The 18,799-nt window shown below is 42.1% G+C and overlaps 1 protein-coding gene across 1 annotated transcript in view; it reads right to left on the bottom strand.

Moving 5' to 3' along the window:
* Window positions 1-3,077: 3,077 nt before the first annotated feature.
* Window positions 3,078-18,799, bottom strand: part of LOC137851305 (neural-cadherin-like) — a 39,285-nt gene continuing 23,563 nt past the window's right edge. The window contains exons 19-33 of the mRNA XM_068672277.1: window positions 17,643-17,736; window positions 16,662-16,846; window positions 15,827-16,059; window positions 14,613-14,890; window positions 13,426-13,640; window positions 12,978-13,109; window positions 12,025-12,148; window positions 11,730-11,853; window positions 11,467-11,647; window positions 8,999-9,165; window positions 8,083-8,347; window positions 7,085-7,265; window positions 5,421-5,674; window positions 4,349-4,503; window positions 3,078-3,937 (exon numbers count right to left, since the gene is read on the bottom strand). Of these exons, the coding sequence (XP_068528378.1) occupies window positions 3,536-3,937; window positions 4,349-4,503; window positions 5,421-5,674; window positions 7,085-7,265; window positions 8,083-8,347; window positions 8,999-9,165; window positions 11,467-11,647; window positions 11,730-11,853; window positions 12,025-12,148; window positions 12,978-13,109; window positions 13,426-13,640; window positions 14,613-14,890; window positions 15,827-16,059; window positions 16,662-16,846; window positions 17,643-17,736 (2,990 nt within the window). The 3' untranslated portion in view covers window positions 3,078-3,535. The remainder of the gene's footprint in view (window positions 3,938-4,348; window positions 4,504-5,420; window positions 5,675-7,084; window positions 7,266-8,082; window positions 8,348-8,998; window positions 9,166-11,466; window positions 11,648-11,729; window positions 11,854-12,024; window positions 12,149-12,977; window positions 13,110-13,425; window positions 13,641-14,612; window positions 14,891-15,826; window positions 16,060-16,661; window positions 16,847-17,642; window positions 17,737-18,799) is intronic.

Below are 18,799 nucleotides of genomic sequence, written 5' to 3'. Positions count from 1 at the left end.
GAAGAGGCCCTGCCCCCCGCTGTGGGGGCGAAGATGGCGCCGCTGTCCCCTCAGGCGGCTGAGGAGGGTATTGGTGGTTCCCCAGGGCTTGGGGCTTGCTGCCTGAGGATGTGCAAGGAGGTCCCGAAGTGGGAATGTCGGGGGAGAAAGCACAGCTCGACCGGTGTCTGAAATCAGTGGGAGTGTGGGCTGGTAGCACCCCATCACCCCTGCTGCCTTCATTGCCTTCACCTTGGTGCTGGCTCCCCTCTGTGCCATCAACCCCGCTGTGGTGCTGTGGCGCTGAGGTTAGGGTCCAACTGAAGGAGCATCCCTCACCATACACACTCACTACTGGACCCCACACCCCATGGGCTCAGGAAGCCTCCCCTCAGCCCTCCTCTCCCTCCTCCCTTCCCCTACGAGCCTCTCAGGTCCACCTAAACAAGGTCCACCAATGAAGAAAAAAGTCTTGGATGCTGAGGTGGGATAATTTGCTCACAATGTGCTCCCACCTCGCACATCTCAGGATGTGCTGAGTCCTACTGGCCTGCCCCAGCCCACACTGTCCCACACTTTCACTAGTGAGGAAACAAAACTCAGCAGGGAGGTTCTGCCCTTGAACAGCATTGCTAAGCCCTTCTAATAGTGAGGAGGGTGCACTGCATGCATTTAATGATTGTCAAGAGAAATCCATGGAGTTCTTTGTTCCTTTCTCATCATATATGATGGACAAGTTTAGAAAAGACAGTCTTCTGAAGTGGCAATGGTGTTTTATGTACGAAAGTCCACGCTTTCAGGTCTTTGTGTTGAAAAAAATTAAGAGTAGAAAAAGGTCAGATTAATTTGGTCAATTTACCTGTGGAAACCCCCAAACTACTTAAAACAGATTTGAGCTTTACTAATTGCAGTTCATTTTAAGTCGGCAAAATTCACTTCTGAGAGGGTAAGGTACGTGGTCCCATGACCATGGGCTAATACTCATCTCCTTTTAGGAGGTCAAAGAGCACTCAGCTGCTACAAAGAAGCATGACTCAGGTCAAATGGTGCTGTCTGTAGCTGAGATTCACTCCTGTAACCCGTCCTAAGAACTTCTGAGAATTCTAAAAAAAAAAGTATCCTTTTGTATCAGTGACATCTGACAAAATGAATAGCATTAATAACTGCAGGATGATCAGAGCATTTGTGATTCAGAAACTGGCACATCTCTTTCTCCTGGAAGAATGCCTTGCTATGAGGTTAAAGTTGAACCTCAAGAGGTAAAGCAAAATCTTCACCATTTCTTCCGCTTGGCTTCAGTAAAAGAAAATTTTATTAGCTCATATTGGAAGGTAAAACATAGAGTAACATGTTGGGGTAATTAAAGGTATTTTGGGTTTCTTGCCAAACAGATTTCAGCTCCAATACTTTGTAGTGCTCTACATATTCTTATTAGATGTTATCAGTTGAGAAGAAACATGCTGCCAAAGAGAATCAGGATTTATGGCAAAACAATTAGCCCTACCCCAAACATCCAAAGTGAAAATTACTTACCTAAATATATTATTTTTATTTACTGTCTTAAATGAAGAGTAAAAACAACAACAACAAAAAAGGTAAATCTTCCTCCTGCCCAAGCACACCTTAACACTTTCTTTCCATAACGCAAAGAAACTAAGGCTTTGGTCCATGAACAAGGGCAGATTAAAGTCCAGTGGCAGAAGCAGCTGCTTCTTTTCAGGAGTAACTTTTATTGTTAAAAATTATAAAATAATTATTTTAAAAAATATGCTAGTAAAATGTTCACATTTACATAGTCTGTGGCTATTTATGTCAGCTCTAGCTGACAAACTATAGCTGTCAACTAGCAGGAAGCTGCTTCCCAAGTTTTTCAGACATCCCTGTTCCTAGGGTGTCAATGTCTGGGGAAGGATGAGAAGCAGGATGATGAATAGCAGAGGATTTTGACTGTTTCAGTCATTTTGCTGAATTTCTCAAATACGTTACCAAGAAAAAAGAACGCAGGTTTTCAGTGAAGATATACAATGAATATCTCTTGTCCCATTCATTGCCTCAAGTGACTGAGCTGTTTTTCCTTTCCTACAGGACTGCTGCTACTCATATGCTCAAAAGACACAACTTCTGCAGCAGGTGGAACAGCAAATACTGCATCAGACTATTGCTCTGTATGACACTTTTACAGTCTCAGTCCAGAAAGCACTCTCAGTATACGGTGACTCTGCAGGGAGAAACACATAAAAGAGGTCTGCTGTATCATTTACACACACCTGCACACAGAATCACACCTTTGAGAACACCATTAGCTGTCCTGTTCCAAGCTCTTCACTTTCTAAATGTCACTTACGGTATGCTGCTGCTGCTTCTTCCTTTTTTCTTTTTTAAACCTAAAATGAGACATCCACTATATTAAACTTTCTAACTAGACAGCAACCTGCCAGCCATAAACATTGCATTTTGCAGTAAGTGACCCCAGGGGACAGAAGAGATTTCTTCTTTCTCATCTACCATGACAACAGAAGTCCATTAAATGCCCTGACTACAATGCAGTTTATCTTCTGTCACGTGTGCTACTTCATGTTTTCAGTTATTTGAGGGAAAAATCAACTACTGCTTCAACTTTCCTAAGTCAATGTTTAATTCATTCGTATGTAAAATGTTTGGTTTCAGAATCTGGATTACAAAGTAATCCTCTAGGATCACAGTTAGCCTGTCTCCAGTATTACTTGTAAAACATTGTTTTTTTACAACAGCTTCTTGTCACACCTTTTATTAGTCCTCTTTTCCAGCTGCAGACCTTGAAGCATGGTTCTATGTGGAAAGTTCTATTTGGAAATAAAAGTTTGCTGAGAAGAAATTTTTTGAAGTCTTACAACCATTTCTAAGAGTGTAAAATTCTTTAAACAAGTAAAGAGGCATTCAAAATTAGGATCTTTCCCCTCTTTAGATTTAGTTAGAAACCAGAGAAAAACAGATTTTATTCAGAGACAAAATTCTCACTTATACAGGCTGGGCTGCGTGTAATAGCAAATGAGAGTTGTGTGTCATATCAAGAGAGATTACAGTTTAGGAGGATAAGAAAAAAGCTGACAAAAACCAGAGAAAATTAAAATGTTTTACATTTGGCATTTATTATTTCACCGTCTAAAATGAATGTAATTTAAAATAAAAATGCCCTACCTGTTGCTACCTGCTTGATATAAGTCATGTTAATACCAGGGAGAAAATAATTCAAATTCTTGCATCCAGGACAATTCTAGTAGCCCACTGTGGTCTACACAAACTAAAAGAAATATTATTATGCTATTCTATAAAAATCCTACATTTCGATGTTTTCAAGAAAATTTATGATTTAAAAGTTTACACTTCTGCCATTAAATAATTTATACAGTGCTTATAAAAAGGACAGTTGAGATTATAACTTCTGGGAAAAGTATTTCACACCACTGTAACTAAAAACTTGCATCAAGTTACTTGAGGTACCTTATGTATAAAAAGGGCATTTTTTAAAAGTAGTGTCCACATGTCATGGCAACACTTTGAGTTACTTTAACTGCTGTTAAAAAAGTTCATTTGAGAGCTCACAGAGTTCTTTAAGTTTGTCAAACTTTGATCCCCACTCGTGGAGGCAATCATAATTTAGATCTTCGTCATCACTAATGGAGTCTAAGGAACTAAGGCTCTCCGCAAGAGAGCATTCTCCTTCGAGGCAGTAAAAATGAACAGTGTCAGCTGGGAAACTCTGTAGGTCATTGTCTGCATCACAGATGATTTGAGAAACATAGTCCTTGAAGTCTGGAACACTGTCAACAGCTGATGTTGCTTGTTTTTGATGTGCACATTTTGGTACTGAGTCTCTTTTTCGGCCAGTGGGCGTCCTGGAGTATGGAGAAGCTGCCCTCAAAGACAGGTGGGGAAGGTTACGGAGAGGTTTCTTCAGTTCATTTATATCGTAAGCAGTCTGGAAAACAAAAATGCAAATGTCAAAAAGAAACAACACGAGAGGAAACAGGTTCCCAAAAATGTTTTAACACCAGTGCAACACAAACCTGTATTCTGTGAGTCTTCTACAAACTGAAAAAAGAGGAAAGTTCAGATACACTCTTTGAGAGATGGCAGCCTCGAGCTAAATCAAGAACGCTGTGTTCAGAGCAGCCCTCTCAAAGGTGGCCACAAATAACCAGCATGAAAAGTATAGCTTGTGTTGAGATAGAAACCTCCAACTCAGAAAGCACTTCAGGTAAAAAAAATAAAAAATAAAAAAAGGCCAATTAGCTAACGACAATAAAGAAAAAAAAATAAATATAAGGCCTGGAAAAGGAAGAGGAGTAGAAAATAGATGTGCAAAGAGTGAATTGAGACTGCATCATACCTGGTCACGTTCTCCACCTCCTTCTTCATTATAATTTAAGACATTTTCTCTAACATCCTCCCAGCTTTCACGCTCTTCAGGAATGTGGTAAATTCCTCCTTTCCGAAACCCTGAACTTCCCCACTGACTCCACACTGTGTAAGAGACCAAGAGAGCTGGAAGAAAAAAATAGACATATTTGTCGTAAGAAGTATGACAAGACACGATGCATGACAAACAAGGAGTTATGTGACTCCTGAGGTATTAAATCACCTCTTAATTTGACAAACAACTACCCGTAAGACAAGTGTAATTGTTAATATATAAACAGCTTATATTCAGGAAGGTCAAGAGTCATCTATGTATGTTACATCATAAACTTCATTAAAAGGGTATTTTACTTACCTAAAGGAATCCATTTAAATAGAAGGCATTTTGGCCAGTCTCTGGCCTTTCACCAATCCTGAGTAAATAAGATACCCAAAGTAAGTAAAACACTGTTTTAATGAAGGTTACAAGTGTAATATAATCACTGGAGTCTTTACTATTCTAAGATGCAGATGCAGTTTTTCTTATTGATATGAGAAGCAGTTCTACGGCGAACTAAAATTTTGGCCAAGGTGTGCCTAAAAGTGCACACATTGTGAACATTTCTTTCTGCCCTGCACTCTTAAATAGGCTGGCTTTGGGGAGTGTAAATCCTCTAGAGAAGGATCTCTGCCTTCCTAATACGTGAGTAACACATGGCAGCTGTAGGTCCTAATGAAGGTTTGGGAATTTCAGATGGATAGGGCTGCACACATAGCTGGAAAATCCTTATTTAAGAAAGACTGAAAGCAAGTGATTCCGGAAGAGAGAAGTCCTAAATTTGCTTGAAGTGACTTCAAGCAAGTAAACTGTAAATATGTGTCGATTCCTGTCTCTTAGCATCCTCAAATGAACTCCCAATTAGTGATCTCCAGAAAAGGAGAAACACTAATCACAACATGAGGGTAAAGCAGACTTGATTCCAACAAAGAGCAAGGTACAAGATTAAAACATAAAAATTAAAAAAAAATAGTAAAACAACAACAATGAATACTTGTTTTCCTACCTAGGAAGACAAGGAGACACATGCTGATTGCCAGAATAGAGCCAGAGCTGAGCCCAACAGGTCTTCCAGCCTTCACCTGGCTGATTTCACACCATCTTCCCTTGTAGCCTTCGGGGCACTGGCAGATGGTCTTGTCCTGGGACTGAGCCACGCAGGTACCCCCATTCCTGCAGGTCCAGTGTCCGCAGGGTGATGAGGTACAGTGTCTGAGCCCAGTAAGGCTGTCAACCACTTCCACTTTCCCAGCTGGACACCTGGCCAAGAAAAGCACAAGGGATCTGTCAGGCAGGCGATGCACCTGGAGCTGCATGCTGCATTGTGCAAAGTTTGTTACTACTTCGTTAAAGGCAGTGATTACAGAATGCTCAAGCAAACCACACGTTGACATTGAGAGCATCAAACAGATGCAAAATCTAACAGTGAGCTAGTAGGCTTATGAAAATGTGAACATATATTCAGGCCTCCCCATCCAGAAGATAAGCACAAGAGCTTCATTCCTGCCTTAAAAAAGGGATTTATCAGCTTCTGAACCCTTTTTCTACAGAGGTCTTCAAAGCCCATAGCAGGAAATGGGTAGCTGAGATTAATGGGAAAAGGGCTAGTGAGCGCTTAGAATAAGCTTTGTGATGTTCATTTGGACCTTTGGGAAAGAGATGGTCATCGATCTGCTCAGAAGGACCCAGCTTGTCTTTCAGGACTTGGATCTGTAGAGAAAGTTACTTCTTCTGATGTGTAATTGGAGGCTATGCAGGAATACTGTGAGGAACGCAGCCCTGCTCTCTGCACTCTGATGAAAAAACACTCATGATTAGATAGAAGAGCCTTCATGTTGTTTTTTTAACAACAGCACTGAAGAAAGGAGTGTCCCAAGGCACACTTTGGACCATCTCACAGCCTCCTTCAGCAACACATTGCTAGGCCTCAGAAGCACAAATTTTGGCTGAATTGAAGGCATTCAATTTTTTCCTGCTCCTGCATGGTGTTTTGTTGTTGTTGTTTGTTTTGTTTTCTGAGCATGCAATATAATGCTTGTATTTTGATTTGCATATTTTAATGTAATTTCTGAATATTTTTTTAAAAGTTGACTCTTTTCCAAGGAATTAACTGCATAGGATACCAGGCTGGCGGGCTTTGGTTCTGACCCTTGGCAGCCAATTTTAGAACTCAGTTTTGTGACAGTCTGGTTTTGAAAGTCTCATTGCTTCATACAAAGTATGACTAACTTCAGCTTCTTTACAAGACATATATATCATATATTCTCTCTCTATCTCTCTCTATATATAATGTATACACAATATATATACGTTGTACTAATACAATGCATATTTTCACACAGACTAGCAGAAAACAAAGCTTTTGCAATCCAGCTTTTATCACAGGGCATTTCATTTCCACGCTGGCCTGTGATTTTCTCACCATGGGAAAAAAAAAAAAAAAAAGAAAAAAGGTAGAATAAGTAGGTTGGTCCCACCTCAGACTTGCAGCAAAAAGCAAGTTTGGCTCACAGTAGGAGATGAGATGGAGAGCAGGATGTGCTTGGGATGCCCCCTCTGGTCAGAAGCAGCAGGGAGTTTCACTGTTAAAAGCAATTTGTCCAACCTAGAGTGGAAAAAAAGAGCTTCCCTACCACCCCTGGGTGAAAAAAAAATGAAAGCTTAATGTACCGGCATTCATATTTTCTCCACAGGTCTACGCAGAGGAAAGGGCTGTAACAGGGCTGGCTGCTGCAGGCACTGGAATGGCATCCCATCGTGACACCCTGCCGCCTCCGAATTAAGCCAAACTCTGTGCTCTTGCCTTCCACGAGAAGTGGCTGACCATTCAGCTGGACATCACGCAAACAACCTGCATAAGGAAGGGGAGTGCACATAGAAATATGTTGAGTGAGTAACTTCCCTACCTTCCTTTCCCCCAACAGATACACAGACCTTAAAGCATGCTGAAATATAGAAAAAAAAATATGTAATGATCCTTAGATGACTTATCTGTTTTATTTTAGAAGAGCTATAGGACATGTGCCCATGTGCTCTACCCCCTCTGCAGATTGACAATACTTCTCCAGAACAGCTCCCCTTAATCTAGACTTAAAATCTTAGAAGTGGAGCTGAATGAGAAGCAACACACTGGAAAAAGCTGTCTTCTATTCAGGCACAGTCTCAAAGTCCTAGCATCCCCACCCTAGGAAATGGAGACAGCACCACGGATTGTCTCCCAAGTCTTTCTTGTCTTTCCAGGACATGTTGTGTCTGTTCCTTATACCCACCCAACGGGAAAAGGGATTGAAGATCACAGCACGATTTCGGAATCACAGAATCACAGAATTTCTAGGTTGGAAGAGACCTCAAGATCATCGAGTCCAACCTCTGACCTAACACTAACAGTCCCCACTAAACCATATCATATTTCCCTGCTTCCAACATTTGACATGGGAAATGAAAATACAAAGTGCTACAGGAGATTTCACAGCTTCACTAGGGCCAGCTACAATGGTAAATGGAGAGATGAACACTAGCTCTGACTTCCCTAGTAGATGAAGTGGGATTTCTTGGGCACAGTAGTCTGCATGGGAGTTCTTGCTTGTGTTTTAGACTCTCCAGCATACTCAAAGATGGCACCTTTAGGTTGCAATTGCCTTCTTTTGAGAGTTCATCACATCACTTACCTTGGAAATCGCTCTCTGAATGACTGGGAAAGCGGTTTCCCAGCACAACGCTTGCCCAATCCATTTCAAACCATCTGTTCGTGCCCAAGACAGAGGTCACTTCTTGATCACCTCCACCACTGTTAACACGCAGAGTAAATTCGTTGTTGTAGCGCTCCATGGTCAGCAGAACCCACTGGCCGTTATTAATACGTAACGTCGTCATTCTCAGAGAGTGATTCTTGTCCCCCACGCTGATGTTAACGCAAAAGAAACCCTCATCCACCTAAAAGACAATAAAGACCTTTACTAACAGAAATGCACTCGTGTTATTGCATTGTGCTGTCTCAAACCAAATCAAACCAAAAAAAAAAACCAAAAACCACCAACACAGACCTGAGCTTTTAAAATTGAAATGTCACTCTTGCTTTTAAGGGTGTGAAAAAGTCTTTATTCACAGATAAAAGTGCCACAAGAATACTTCAGGTCCAGGAATGATCAGCTGCTTTCGTCACAGGCCACTCTCTCTCATAACTCAGATGAACCTTTTTATCGGTCTTCTCCCTGGTGATATCCATCCCTGTCTTCCCAGCTGACTCTGCCCTTACAATTGTAATAATTAGCCTCTGCCTGGCTAATATAATCCAGACAGCTCTTCTTTTTTTTTTTTTTAGCAAAAACAAAGATGTAGAGAGAGTCTTTATTGCCAGAGACAGATAAAAGCAAAGGGAACAGGCAAGCAAGACAAAACAATCTTCTGGCTGTGCTTTATTTTCACAACAAAAATAAGAGCAGCTGCCCTCATGTGGTGAATTTATTCACTCCTTATTACGTTATAAATTGGTGTCCTTAACCAGAAACTGCATCTACCTCTCCCGTTGGGATATTCCATGACAGATGAAGAGGACTGGAGCAGAAGAGCTTTTGGGGCACCCACCTCCAGCCGCATGTACGCGCTCCCGTCTGCGGAGGCCAAGCTGAGCAGGGTGCTGCGGGAGATGCGGGTGCGCACCATCAGCCGCACCCAAGTGCTGTGAGCGCTGTGAGTGCTCCTCGGCTCGTAGTGGATCCAGCTGTCCCTTCCAAAAGCCCACTCTGGAAGAACTAAGCACAACGCACACACAAAAACAAGGAGGAAATCTCAGAATGAGCTGCTCTTCCCATCATCCCGGGGAATCCACTTGAGAGTCTTCCAGCAGAGACTTTGATGAATTTGCTTCCATTTTTGTGGAAATCGGTTACCACTAAACCCAGAGCCTGGTGCTTTTATGCAGCAGGTTCCCACTTTAGTCTCATTACCTGACAGCAGTCCTAGGTCTCCTGGTTCTGGACACAGCCTAGTTGAAAAAAGAAATTTCTTCCAAACAAGACAAGATGTAGTCCAAGTTTATGGTTATACAGGAAGAATACTGAGTCACCAACATCTAAGCTGAGGTCAGAACCACTTAAATAAAAACCCAAAAAGTGCCCAAAAGTGGGTGGTGGGGCACTTAGTCTGGTTCCCAGGACATGAAACATCATATGATAGAGACTTAACTTCTGCATTCTCTTTCTCTCTCACTGTTTCTCCTATCTCTTTTCCTTCCTGAAGTTAATTTTCTTTTCTCTTTTAATTTATTGCTTCGTATCACTCTTCCTACCCCACTGTTCTCTTTTGCTCAATATCTCTGCAGCAGCAGGCTCTAGCTGATGAGCAGGGATGGATTTTCTTGGGACACTACAGTGATTCCTGACCCTCGCTGTCTGCTCCTTGCTGTGAGTGCGGCTCTGCCATTTGTAAAGCATCAGCTCAACGCCAGCATCTGCAGCCCAAAATATTAGAAGAAACCGGAACCAATCGGAGTTTTCCTAATACAGCAGGATGTGACTTGTGGATTTTAAGTAATTAGTTTCTGAGCACTTGGTTTCTCACACAGTGGTGTGGGGTAGGAATCAATACAGTTGTCCCAAAGAAGCAGCTGGGCTTATGAAGCAGCATCCCAAGTTAATGCAAACCAGAATAAGACTTAAATATAGGCAGATGTTTATAAACCAGCATCATCTGTCTGCAGAACATTAATACAAATAACTGAGCTATATTGACCGCTTACGTGGTCATTATAAACACTTGAAACAATGAAGGCTCCAGGCCTAGAATGTGCCAGTCGTGATGCCAATCCTCACCACAGCAGACAAGCTTCCACTGGGTAATTTAATGTCACCTTTTAAGTCTTGTGTGGGAGACGGAGAAAGAAAGAAAGGGGCTGGCTGCTTGCAGGGTGTTATTGTTCTGTATGCAAGATGGAAAAGTAAGAGCACGAAGCTGAAAGGATATGTGCAATACACCACAAATTGTGCCTATTAATCACAACGCATTGATGCAATGCTACCTAACACGTGCTCCTTTCCAACTGATGGCTGCTGCTCATCCTCTCCCGTAGCTCACTCAAATTAACGGGTTGAGGGAGCAAATTCTCCTCTCATGCTACGCAAAGCCCCGGGTGTTACGGGGCGCTGGTCCTGACAGTTTGTTACAACCAACCCCATCATTCCTACCTAGAGGGATCAAGCAGACTCAGGGCAGGTAAAGTCCGAGTAAACACCTGTAACTCGTGTCTGCTTTCTGCTTCTGAGCACAGGCTGCTGAAGGTATGTGCAGGCCAGAGCCAACCTCAAGCATGTGTGCCCTGCACATGGCTGCGGGCAACTAGGAGCACTTCACACATTAAAGGACTTATTTCTTAGATTTTTGAATTGTGCTAAAACTTTGTAATTTCTTACAATGGCTCTGAGGTTTTCATTACAGCTCCTTGTATGCTTTTGTTCTCTGATGCACATTTCATGCTGATTTTGCACAGGATACCACATTTGCTGGAGCTGGCCTCGTGTTATGTCCCCACATGAACCCACCGCTGCGGTCTAAGGGCATTGCACAACCTTCAATTCATTCTAGTGGCAGAGGGAAATGTAATTATCCCCCTTTTATGGATGGAAAATTGGACCTGAGGACTTGAGGGTTGTGTCCCCAGGTTTTACAGATAGAACATATCAAGCTGGCATCTAATCACTCTTAAGATCACTGCAAGATGATTAACAGCACCATGTTCCTTAAACTAAATTTTTTGATCAGTATGGTCAGAGGAAGAATGCCCAATGCAAAATGTCTCATCTTTCTCCACTGAGAAATAAGGTGTTGTGATGAAAAAGGCAAATCAACCCATCTAACCACTTGCCACAGTATGGCAGGTCTCATCATCAAGACCCCATCCGTGACATTACCTGTATTCAACACGAGTTAGGATATTTACATTGCTGCAGATCTAAATCACTCCCAGAAGGCAGCTCAAAGTGGTAGCAAACAGAGCTGTGTGTTTGATGCTATTCCCACAGACCCTTGCATGAATTTTTCTCTAGAACGTGCAGTACCTTTGTCACAGGCTGGTCCAGCGTATCCTGGGGAGCAGTCACAGCGGAAGAAGTCCCAGCCACCAACACACTTGCCGTGGACACCACAAGAAGACACCCCAGCGCTCTGACACATTTCATCCGTAAGGATGCACCCGGGAACGCTGTTCAAGGACTCTGCAGGGTGCTCTAAATCATACACCTAGGCAAGGACAAAGGGAAGCATCACACCAGGTGTCCACAGCTGACACTGGCAGATCCCAGGTCAGTTTTAGCAGCCCTACCTTACTGTCAACAACGACGTTGCGAATGCAGCCAACGAACCCTTTGAAGCGCTTTTGTGAGATGTGGTAAGGCAAAGTCTTCTTAATGCCCCCCAGCTGCAGGGGCTGGTGGCCACTGAAGAGCCTGCCCATGTTGAGGGGAAGACAAAGAAAGAAATAATTAGTGGAAAGAATTACTACAGTTTGGCTGAATTTTCTTTTCCTTCTCCCTCATCCTTTTCCTTAGATCTTTTGAGCTATTATGTTTCCAGTTTGCTTGTTGTTTGTTTGTTTTGCTTGTCTGTTTGTTTTTTACCTCCAAGTTTCCACAGTCTCTTCAGAGGCTTCACAGGCAGACAGATCCACTGGGGACATCTTCTTACCAACACTGTTGCTATCTCTAACTGAGCTGTTTACGCAGTGGTCAAGAACCAGCTTCACTTTCTGGAGAAAGGTATTATTTAAAACAATTGCATCTGGAGACATGCGTACATTTTAACTACACATTTTCTTTCACTTAGCAGAAGGGGGATGTTAACTAGTGATTACATTGTAGGAAACTTTATTAAAATACTAAAACAGTTCTATACACTAATCTGGAGAGTTGGCATATAACTAAGGAGCCGTACAAATGATAAGTCTGATTCTAGACCGGGCCAAGTCTCTGACAGGGCAGAGAGAAGGCAGGATTTTCTTGGAGTTTGCTGCCAAATCAGAACCCAAAGAGACAAGCTAGCAGAGCAGATATCTGCCAGGTTCCCTGTTCCAGATTCTGACATACTCACTGCTTTCTATTATGGGGGAGAGAAAGGGGCAACCTAGCAGATGGCTTCACCAGTGTTACACCAGCAAGAAGTTCCCCTTACACAAAAGCACTTCTATCTTCTTTGAGTCACCTGGTGGGGTAGGGTTTCCCACTCCAAGAAATTAAGGATATTTCACTTCATCAGCCCAGGGTACATCTCATCCCCTGGATTATCATAAATCCAAGCAATAGATCATTAACAGATCATTAATAATAATAAATAATAGATGATAGATCATTAAACAAAAACCAGAAGGGCCCACGTCAAAGGTGGGTCAGACCTCTAAGGCCTTGCTCTGATTGACTGCCTCAAGACTTAGGGGATATCTGAGCTGAAAAACTTCAGTCCCTGCCCTTGCAGTGATGGGATGATTGTTGAAAGAGATCTACAGGTACAAAAAGGGGTTCTGAAGGGGTTCTAGATACATAAATTAGTGCTTTGCCAGGATTGCCCGTATTCACACTTGCCTTTCCATCATTTATAATTTTTATGTTGTGCCAGCGGCGATCTGCGACATTCACTTTTGGGGACAGCTGCAGGAAAAGCTCACCAGAGCCATGGCTCACAGTCAGCATTGGGACACCACCAGAGAGCTCTGCAGAGAAAAGACAGTTACAAGATAAGCACCCACCACATTCCTGTATGCAACTGGCTGTGTCACCCTCAAATTTTAGTCTGAGTAGCTCTTTAGCCAGTGAAGGGAACTCAGTTTTAAAACATTCAGCTTCTAACACGGTGACAGGACACACGCTGGGCATGGTGGCAAATCGGTCTGCATTCTCCTTATTTCCCAAAAGTAACTTTCTGAACCTTTTTATTTTTTAAATTAAAAAAAAGCCACCAATACTATTAACCGCAAGTAATTCATGTTCATGCAACCATACAGAACAAGTACCCATGAAGTCACTTACCCAGTGCCATGAAATCTTTCAGCTCTCCAGGCTGCCCCCATGCTACTGGTCCCTGGTACAACAGAAGGCCGTCGGGGACCTCAGTGATAAACTCCAAGGAGATGCGGCTCTCAAAGCAAGGCTTGAGAGGAGGGAACCAGGCGTAACCGTGGCCTCTGAAGCTGTGCTTTGTCTGCTGGCAGTCTGGCCCGTGGAAATTAGGAGAGCATTTGCATCTATTGAAAAGAAAAATTATGAAAAAAAAAAAATCCACCATGGGAGCAGAACTGGCTAAAGGCTTATCCCACAGTAGGACCCTCCACTCTGGTCACAGGAGCCTCTAGTGCCTTGGCCATGGTGAGAGTTAAATAAGCACTAGCAAAACTTCCATTATAAAACGTCCTCCGTTCACTTGTTTGTACAGACACAACTTATCTTAAGATCTAAATCATCTAAGGTAAGATTAATTGCCTAATATTAAGCAAGATAATTCTATCAATAAATGGTGGAGCCTTCCTAAATGACCCCTCACAAAACCACTGAAAATGGAGCAGAAGTAAAGAAGCCTCAGAACTGAGCAGATAATACGTGGCAGAGTGCTACCAAGCATAACAGTGTTTCCGGGCAGCAAAATTTCTCTACCTGATTACACCTGAGCAGCACTGTCAGGCTCAGGTCTTCACTGTGACCAGGGCTTCTAGAGAAGAAGAGAAGAGCTCCTCAGAAAAGGCTGGTTAGTTGTTTCTGCCTTCCTATGCTGGGATGATGATTTTTAAGCAAACATGCTTAAGGTTTCCCTTCTGGAAGGGTACTAGGCTCATTCTGAGCTAGCACAGTCCCACCGTTTTTTTCATCTTCATGCTATGAGATGTAATTTTTGAAGAAAAAAGTCAAGGCAAGGAACATGTGGAAGATGTTATTAAGTGACATAAATGACATGATTAAAATGTTTAATAAAGACATTTTGCAGGGTGACATTAAAGGAACCATGACTGCCTGCAAAATCCCCAAGGTTTTCCTGGAGGCTATGACAAACCAAAGGACCTATCTGGAAATAAGAGGTTTATTTGCAGGACCTGTGTGAAGTCCAACAATCAGATCTGCCACAGCGAGAAGCCACACAATGACACCTCCCCAAGCTTCCTGTCCTCCTCCCCACACACCGAGCAGAAGCACTCTGCCTGCACCCCGGGCAAAGCCCCACCAACCTGTAGCCCAAATCAGTATCCACACACGTGCCACCGTTGAGGCAAGGGTTCGTCTGGTACGAGGAGCAGGAGAGATGGGGACTCTCCCGAGCCGCACAGCCACACAGGGCACTGCTCAGGACTGTCACAGACACCAGCGAAACACTTCCAGCTGTGGTGATCGTTGGCACATGACTCTGCTCATGCTTGCTGCTGCATCCGCTGCTGTGAGTGCAGTTTGCAGTCACACATTCATCAATGCCAATCTGGGTGATATTTATAGCCAAGATGTTTTCCAGCTGTGGAGAACAATTAGTTGCATTCATCTGACTTTTCCACAAAGGGGAAGCTCACAGTTGACAGACGTGAAAAGCCCAAGTCTCATTTATTCCCAAAACTGGTTGCTGTGCCATTTCCTTCCAACATCTACCTCACTCTGTCCAGTCAAAGGCAGTTCAGCCTGGTAGCTGTTAAGGCAAAAGCCTTGTTATATAAAGTCATTTACAGTGTGAGCGAGTATTTAGAAGACAAAAATATTGTCATATTCATCATAAGTAGAGTGGATAAGTTTTATTCACTCATAGTTCTGATGGATTATTTACATAGAATCTGAGTTGTACTTTTAATTTGGATTTATGCCTTAATATTGAGAAGGGTGAACTGGCCTTGGCAATGAAGAAACACCTTTTCTGGCAACAGTGAGTTATTACTGCAGCACTGATTATAAACATAGCTACTTTATTAGATTTTAAATGCACGTTTCCAACCTGTTTCTCCACTGGGTAATGGTTATTTTACTGCTCTGCCCTCTTAACCCAGGAAACTGGAAGTGTTGAGTGAACACAGGTTTCTGAGTTTCAGCTACAGAACATTTCTGTGTAGGAGAATATAAACTGAAATATTAAGACCGCATGTACAAAGGTAATTTACACACTCTTTATACAGGATTTTACACTCTCTTTCATAGGAGAAACATGTTTACATTCCTAAAAGTTTGCTCATGGTGTTTGGGTGACTCAATTTGTATTTATAGGCTGGCTTCTAAAGCATTCATATTCAAAACTTTAAATATAAATGTTAAAGGACTATTTGACTTTACTGATTAAAATTATCCATTTTTCTCACACATTATTCTCTCAGTCATTCTAAATATGCACATTCACTAGGCAGTGGATGTTATCTGAGTAGACACAACGGGAAGATGCAGTGGTTTCATATGGAGCATACATACTTACCCATGCTCTGGAGGCTGCTACATTGCCATTAAGTTTTTCTGCTTTATAATAGGGTGGACCATAAACTGCAAACCAAACATCAACGCCTCGGGTTTGATTTGGGCTATTTAACACACTGAAAATGTGAACATTTTCAAGTGGAGCAGACATGATTTCTGAAAGCAGCTTCTTCATCTGGTTGTATTTACTCTCTTTTTCAGGGGATTGGGATATGAACTCCTCTGGGGTGATATCTGTAAACAGAATTTAAAAACCTGACAAACACTTATCTTGCAACTGTTGTAGCAATAAAAGAGGGACAGAACAAATATTAAGGCTGCAGAAAATGCACTCAACTGCAAATTTATGACTGTTTTCATTTTTAGGCTCTGAAATTTTCCGTGCTGGCTTCTGCTTAGGATTTGTGTGATGAGGCTTTTTAATTCTCATTCATTTCTATTTTTTTTTCATTCTTTTAAATCAGAAACATGGTTAAGATTTTATTTTTTCACAATGATTGAAACAATCTGGTGAATTTCAGGGAGCCAGTTGTTCAAATGAGGATTTTTTTCTGAAACATAAATTGCTGTTTTGTTGAAAAGTTGATGTAGAAATCTTGTACCTTTTCTCCTGCATCAGACAAGCATTTCTTGCTGACTTTTCTCCAGAGATATTCCTTACATGCAGGAAGGACATGTCAGAGAACCATGAAAATGAAGATGCATTTTCAAACCTTTATCTATCAAGCCATTAGCTCCTAAGTTTAAGGGCATTAGAATTCTAAATAACACAGTAGTAACATTGAAGAGGTAGATTTCAGTATTACGATTCTAACATACTTCAGCACCTTCCTTACCTTTTATTCGTACAGAACCAGCATTACGGAGGGCATCATCTCTGATCTCCTTCACTGTAACCTTTACGGTTGAGACAACGTCTGGCCAGACTCCATCAATGACTCTAACTCTTAGGTTGTATGTTCCTGCTGGGGTTCCTTCCTTAATAGTCAGCAAACCTGAGTTATCATTAAGGATAAAGTACCTGTAATAAGAGTTAAGCCAAGGAACAAGCTATGAGAAGTTAAAGAGCTGAGAAGTAATTATTACCACTGATAGTTCCTCTGATCCACTTTGTTTTGGGAAAGCTACCACAGACAGCAGATGTGGTCCTCATGCAGGGACAGTGCAGAACAGAACGTTTTTACATTGCCTGTTGGCTCCTAATGACCTCCACCAGTATATTGAGAAAGTTTCTTCCTGCTTCTATGCCATAAAAACCATGCAGGGAGACTCAGGCTACTACAGGCATAACTTTGGAAACTGTGTGAACTCCTAGTTCAGATATATTCATCGAGAGTGACTCACAGCAGGCACAACACACATCTGAACAGCACGTGGACATCTCGGCCCTGCTCATAATCCACACACTGTGGTGGGAACACATCCAACACACATAACGTTTAAGAACAGTGGTGACGCTGAAATACCAAATTCCAGGAGCTTGGAGGAAAGAGGATGGAAGTCAGTGGGTATGTTTTCTGTAGTGGGTCATTGATATTTTTTATGGATATGACTATAAATGGGGAATTGTGAATGGTGTCCTAGTGGATAGGGCACTCCATCAGGCAATGGGAAATGGATCAGTTTGGCATTTGGCATTACTTACTGTCATTTCACACTCAGAAAGGTTTTTGGAGAGCTACACACAAGCATCTAACCAAGAACATGCTTTTGCACACTTGTTTTCAAAGAGAGACAGTTTAAATACATTCTGTGTTTCAGCATCCAGGCAACTTTTCCATACATTTCACCCAACTTCCATTTTTCTCTCTAAATACCTTGATGTTTTTCCTTCAAATTGGTAGATTTTTCGATCCCAGTCATCATTATCAGGGGCACGGACTTGTCCCAGGATGGTCATAGGTAGGATACCTAAAACAACACAGCATGCAAGTGGCATAGTCAGAACGATACCATTACACAAACAGGTCAGCCACTCCAGTTTTACTGGTTTGCCTTAAACTTAAAACCTTTACAGAAATAGTTGTGATGATTCTTTACAGAAGATGGGCACCAGTTTGTAAACACCATGTGCTATCCTCTGTGGGTAATAAGGGGTGTTTGCTTGCTGTATGTCTGCATAGATTAAACTCAAGCAGAGGCTGCACGGAAAAGCAGTCAGGAAGGAAAAAGCTAGCCACCTCTGAAGAAAGATAAAAGAGAGATTCAGGAACAATGCCACAATAATCCCTCCCATTATTTTAGCTGCCGTGCCCAACCAGCTTACAGAGTGGTTTAGACAGGGGTTGGGGTTTGGCAGAACAACCAAAATATTGACTGGATGACAAAGGGCAAAAAACAATAGTAATTTGGAGGAAATTACAGCAAGATAGAGAGGATGTCCAAAACACAGTAACCAGGCTTATTTGGAGTAGGTGGTGAGACTTTGGGGTGAGAGGGAAAGCTGCATATATTCTGCTGTTTTTAAATCCTCTATGAAAAACTCACAAATAAGTATTTTTGATTGTTTGTTTTTAACCAAAAGCTATTTCTGAAGGAAAGATCCACAGATATCTCAATTTATATATCTACTGAGTAAAGAATCAAGGATACACAAGGAGCAAAAGCTGTGGGATTTCACCTTGTGAATGGAAACAGCGCAAACCCTGACATCTTTGGGCTGCATGCAACCCTCGGGAGAGAAAACTGTACATGTCTTGCAGCTGGGGCAACATTAATCTGATACTTTGCTGTATGCAGAATGCCCTGGTGTTTGACTCCTATATCATATGAATGCAACACACAACACACCAGTAGCCTTCTGATTCTGTTACCTTAAAACCACTTGCTATTCCTTCCCAAAAATTAGCAGGACAGGTGACTTTAACCTTTAAAAAAGCAACTAAAAGAGAATTCAGATGTAATAAAGAGATCTGGTACTTAGGTTAGAAGCAGAGGTTCTTAGTATTTGCAAGAGTTTCCTCAGCAAAAAGCA

Source organism: Anas acuta, chromosome 2 (genome assembly GCF_963932015.1).
Source record: "Anas acuta chromosome 2, bAnaAcu1.1, whole genome shotgun sequence".
NCBI classification, from domain to species: Eukaryota; Metazoa; Chordata; class Aves; order Anseriformes; family Anatidae; genus Anas; species Anas acuta.
Note: the sequence above shows the minus strand (reverse complement) of the source record. Positions and strands in the feature narration are given on the sequence as shown.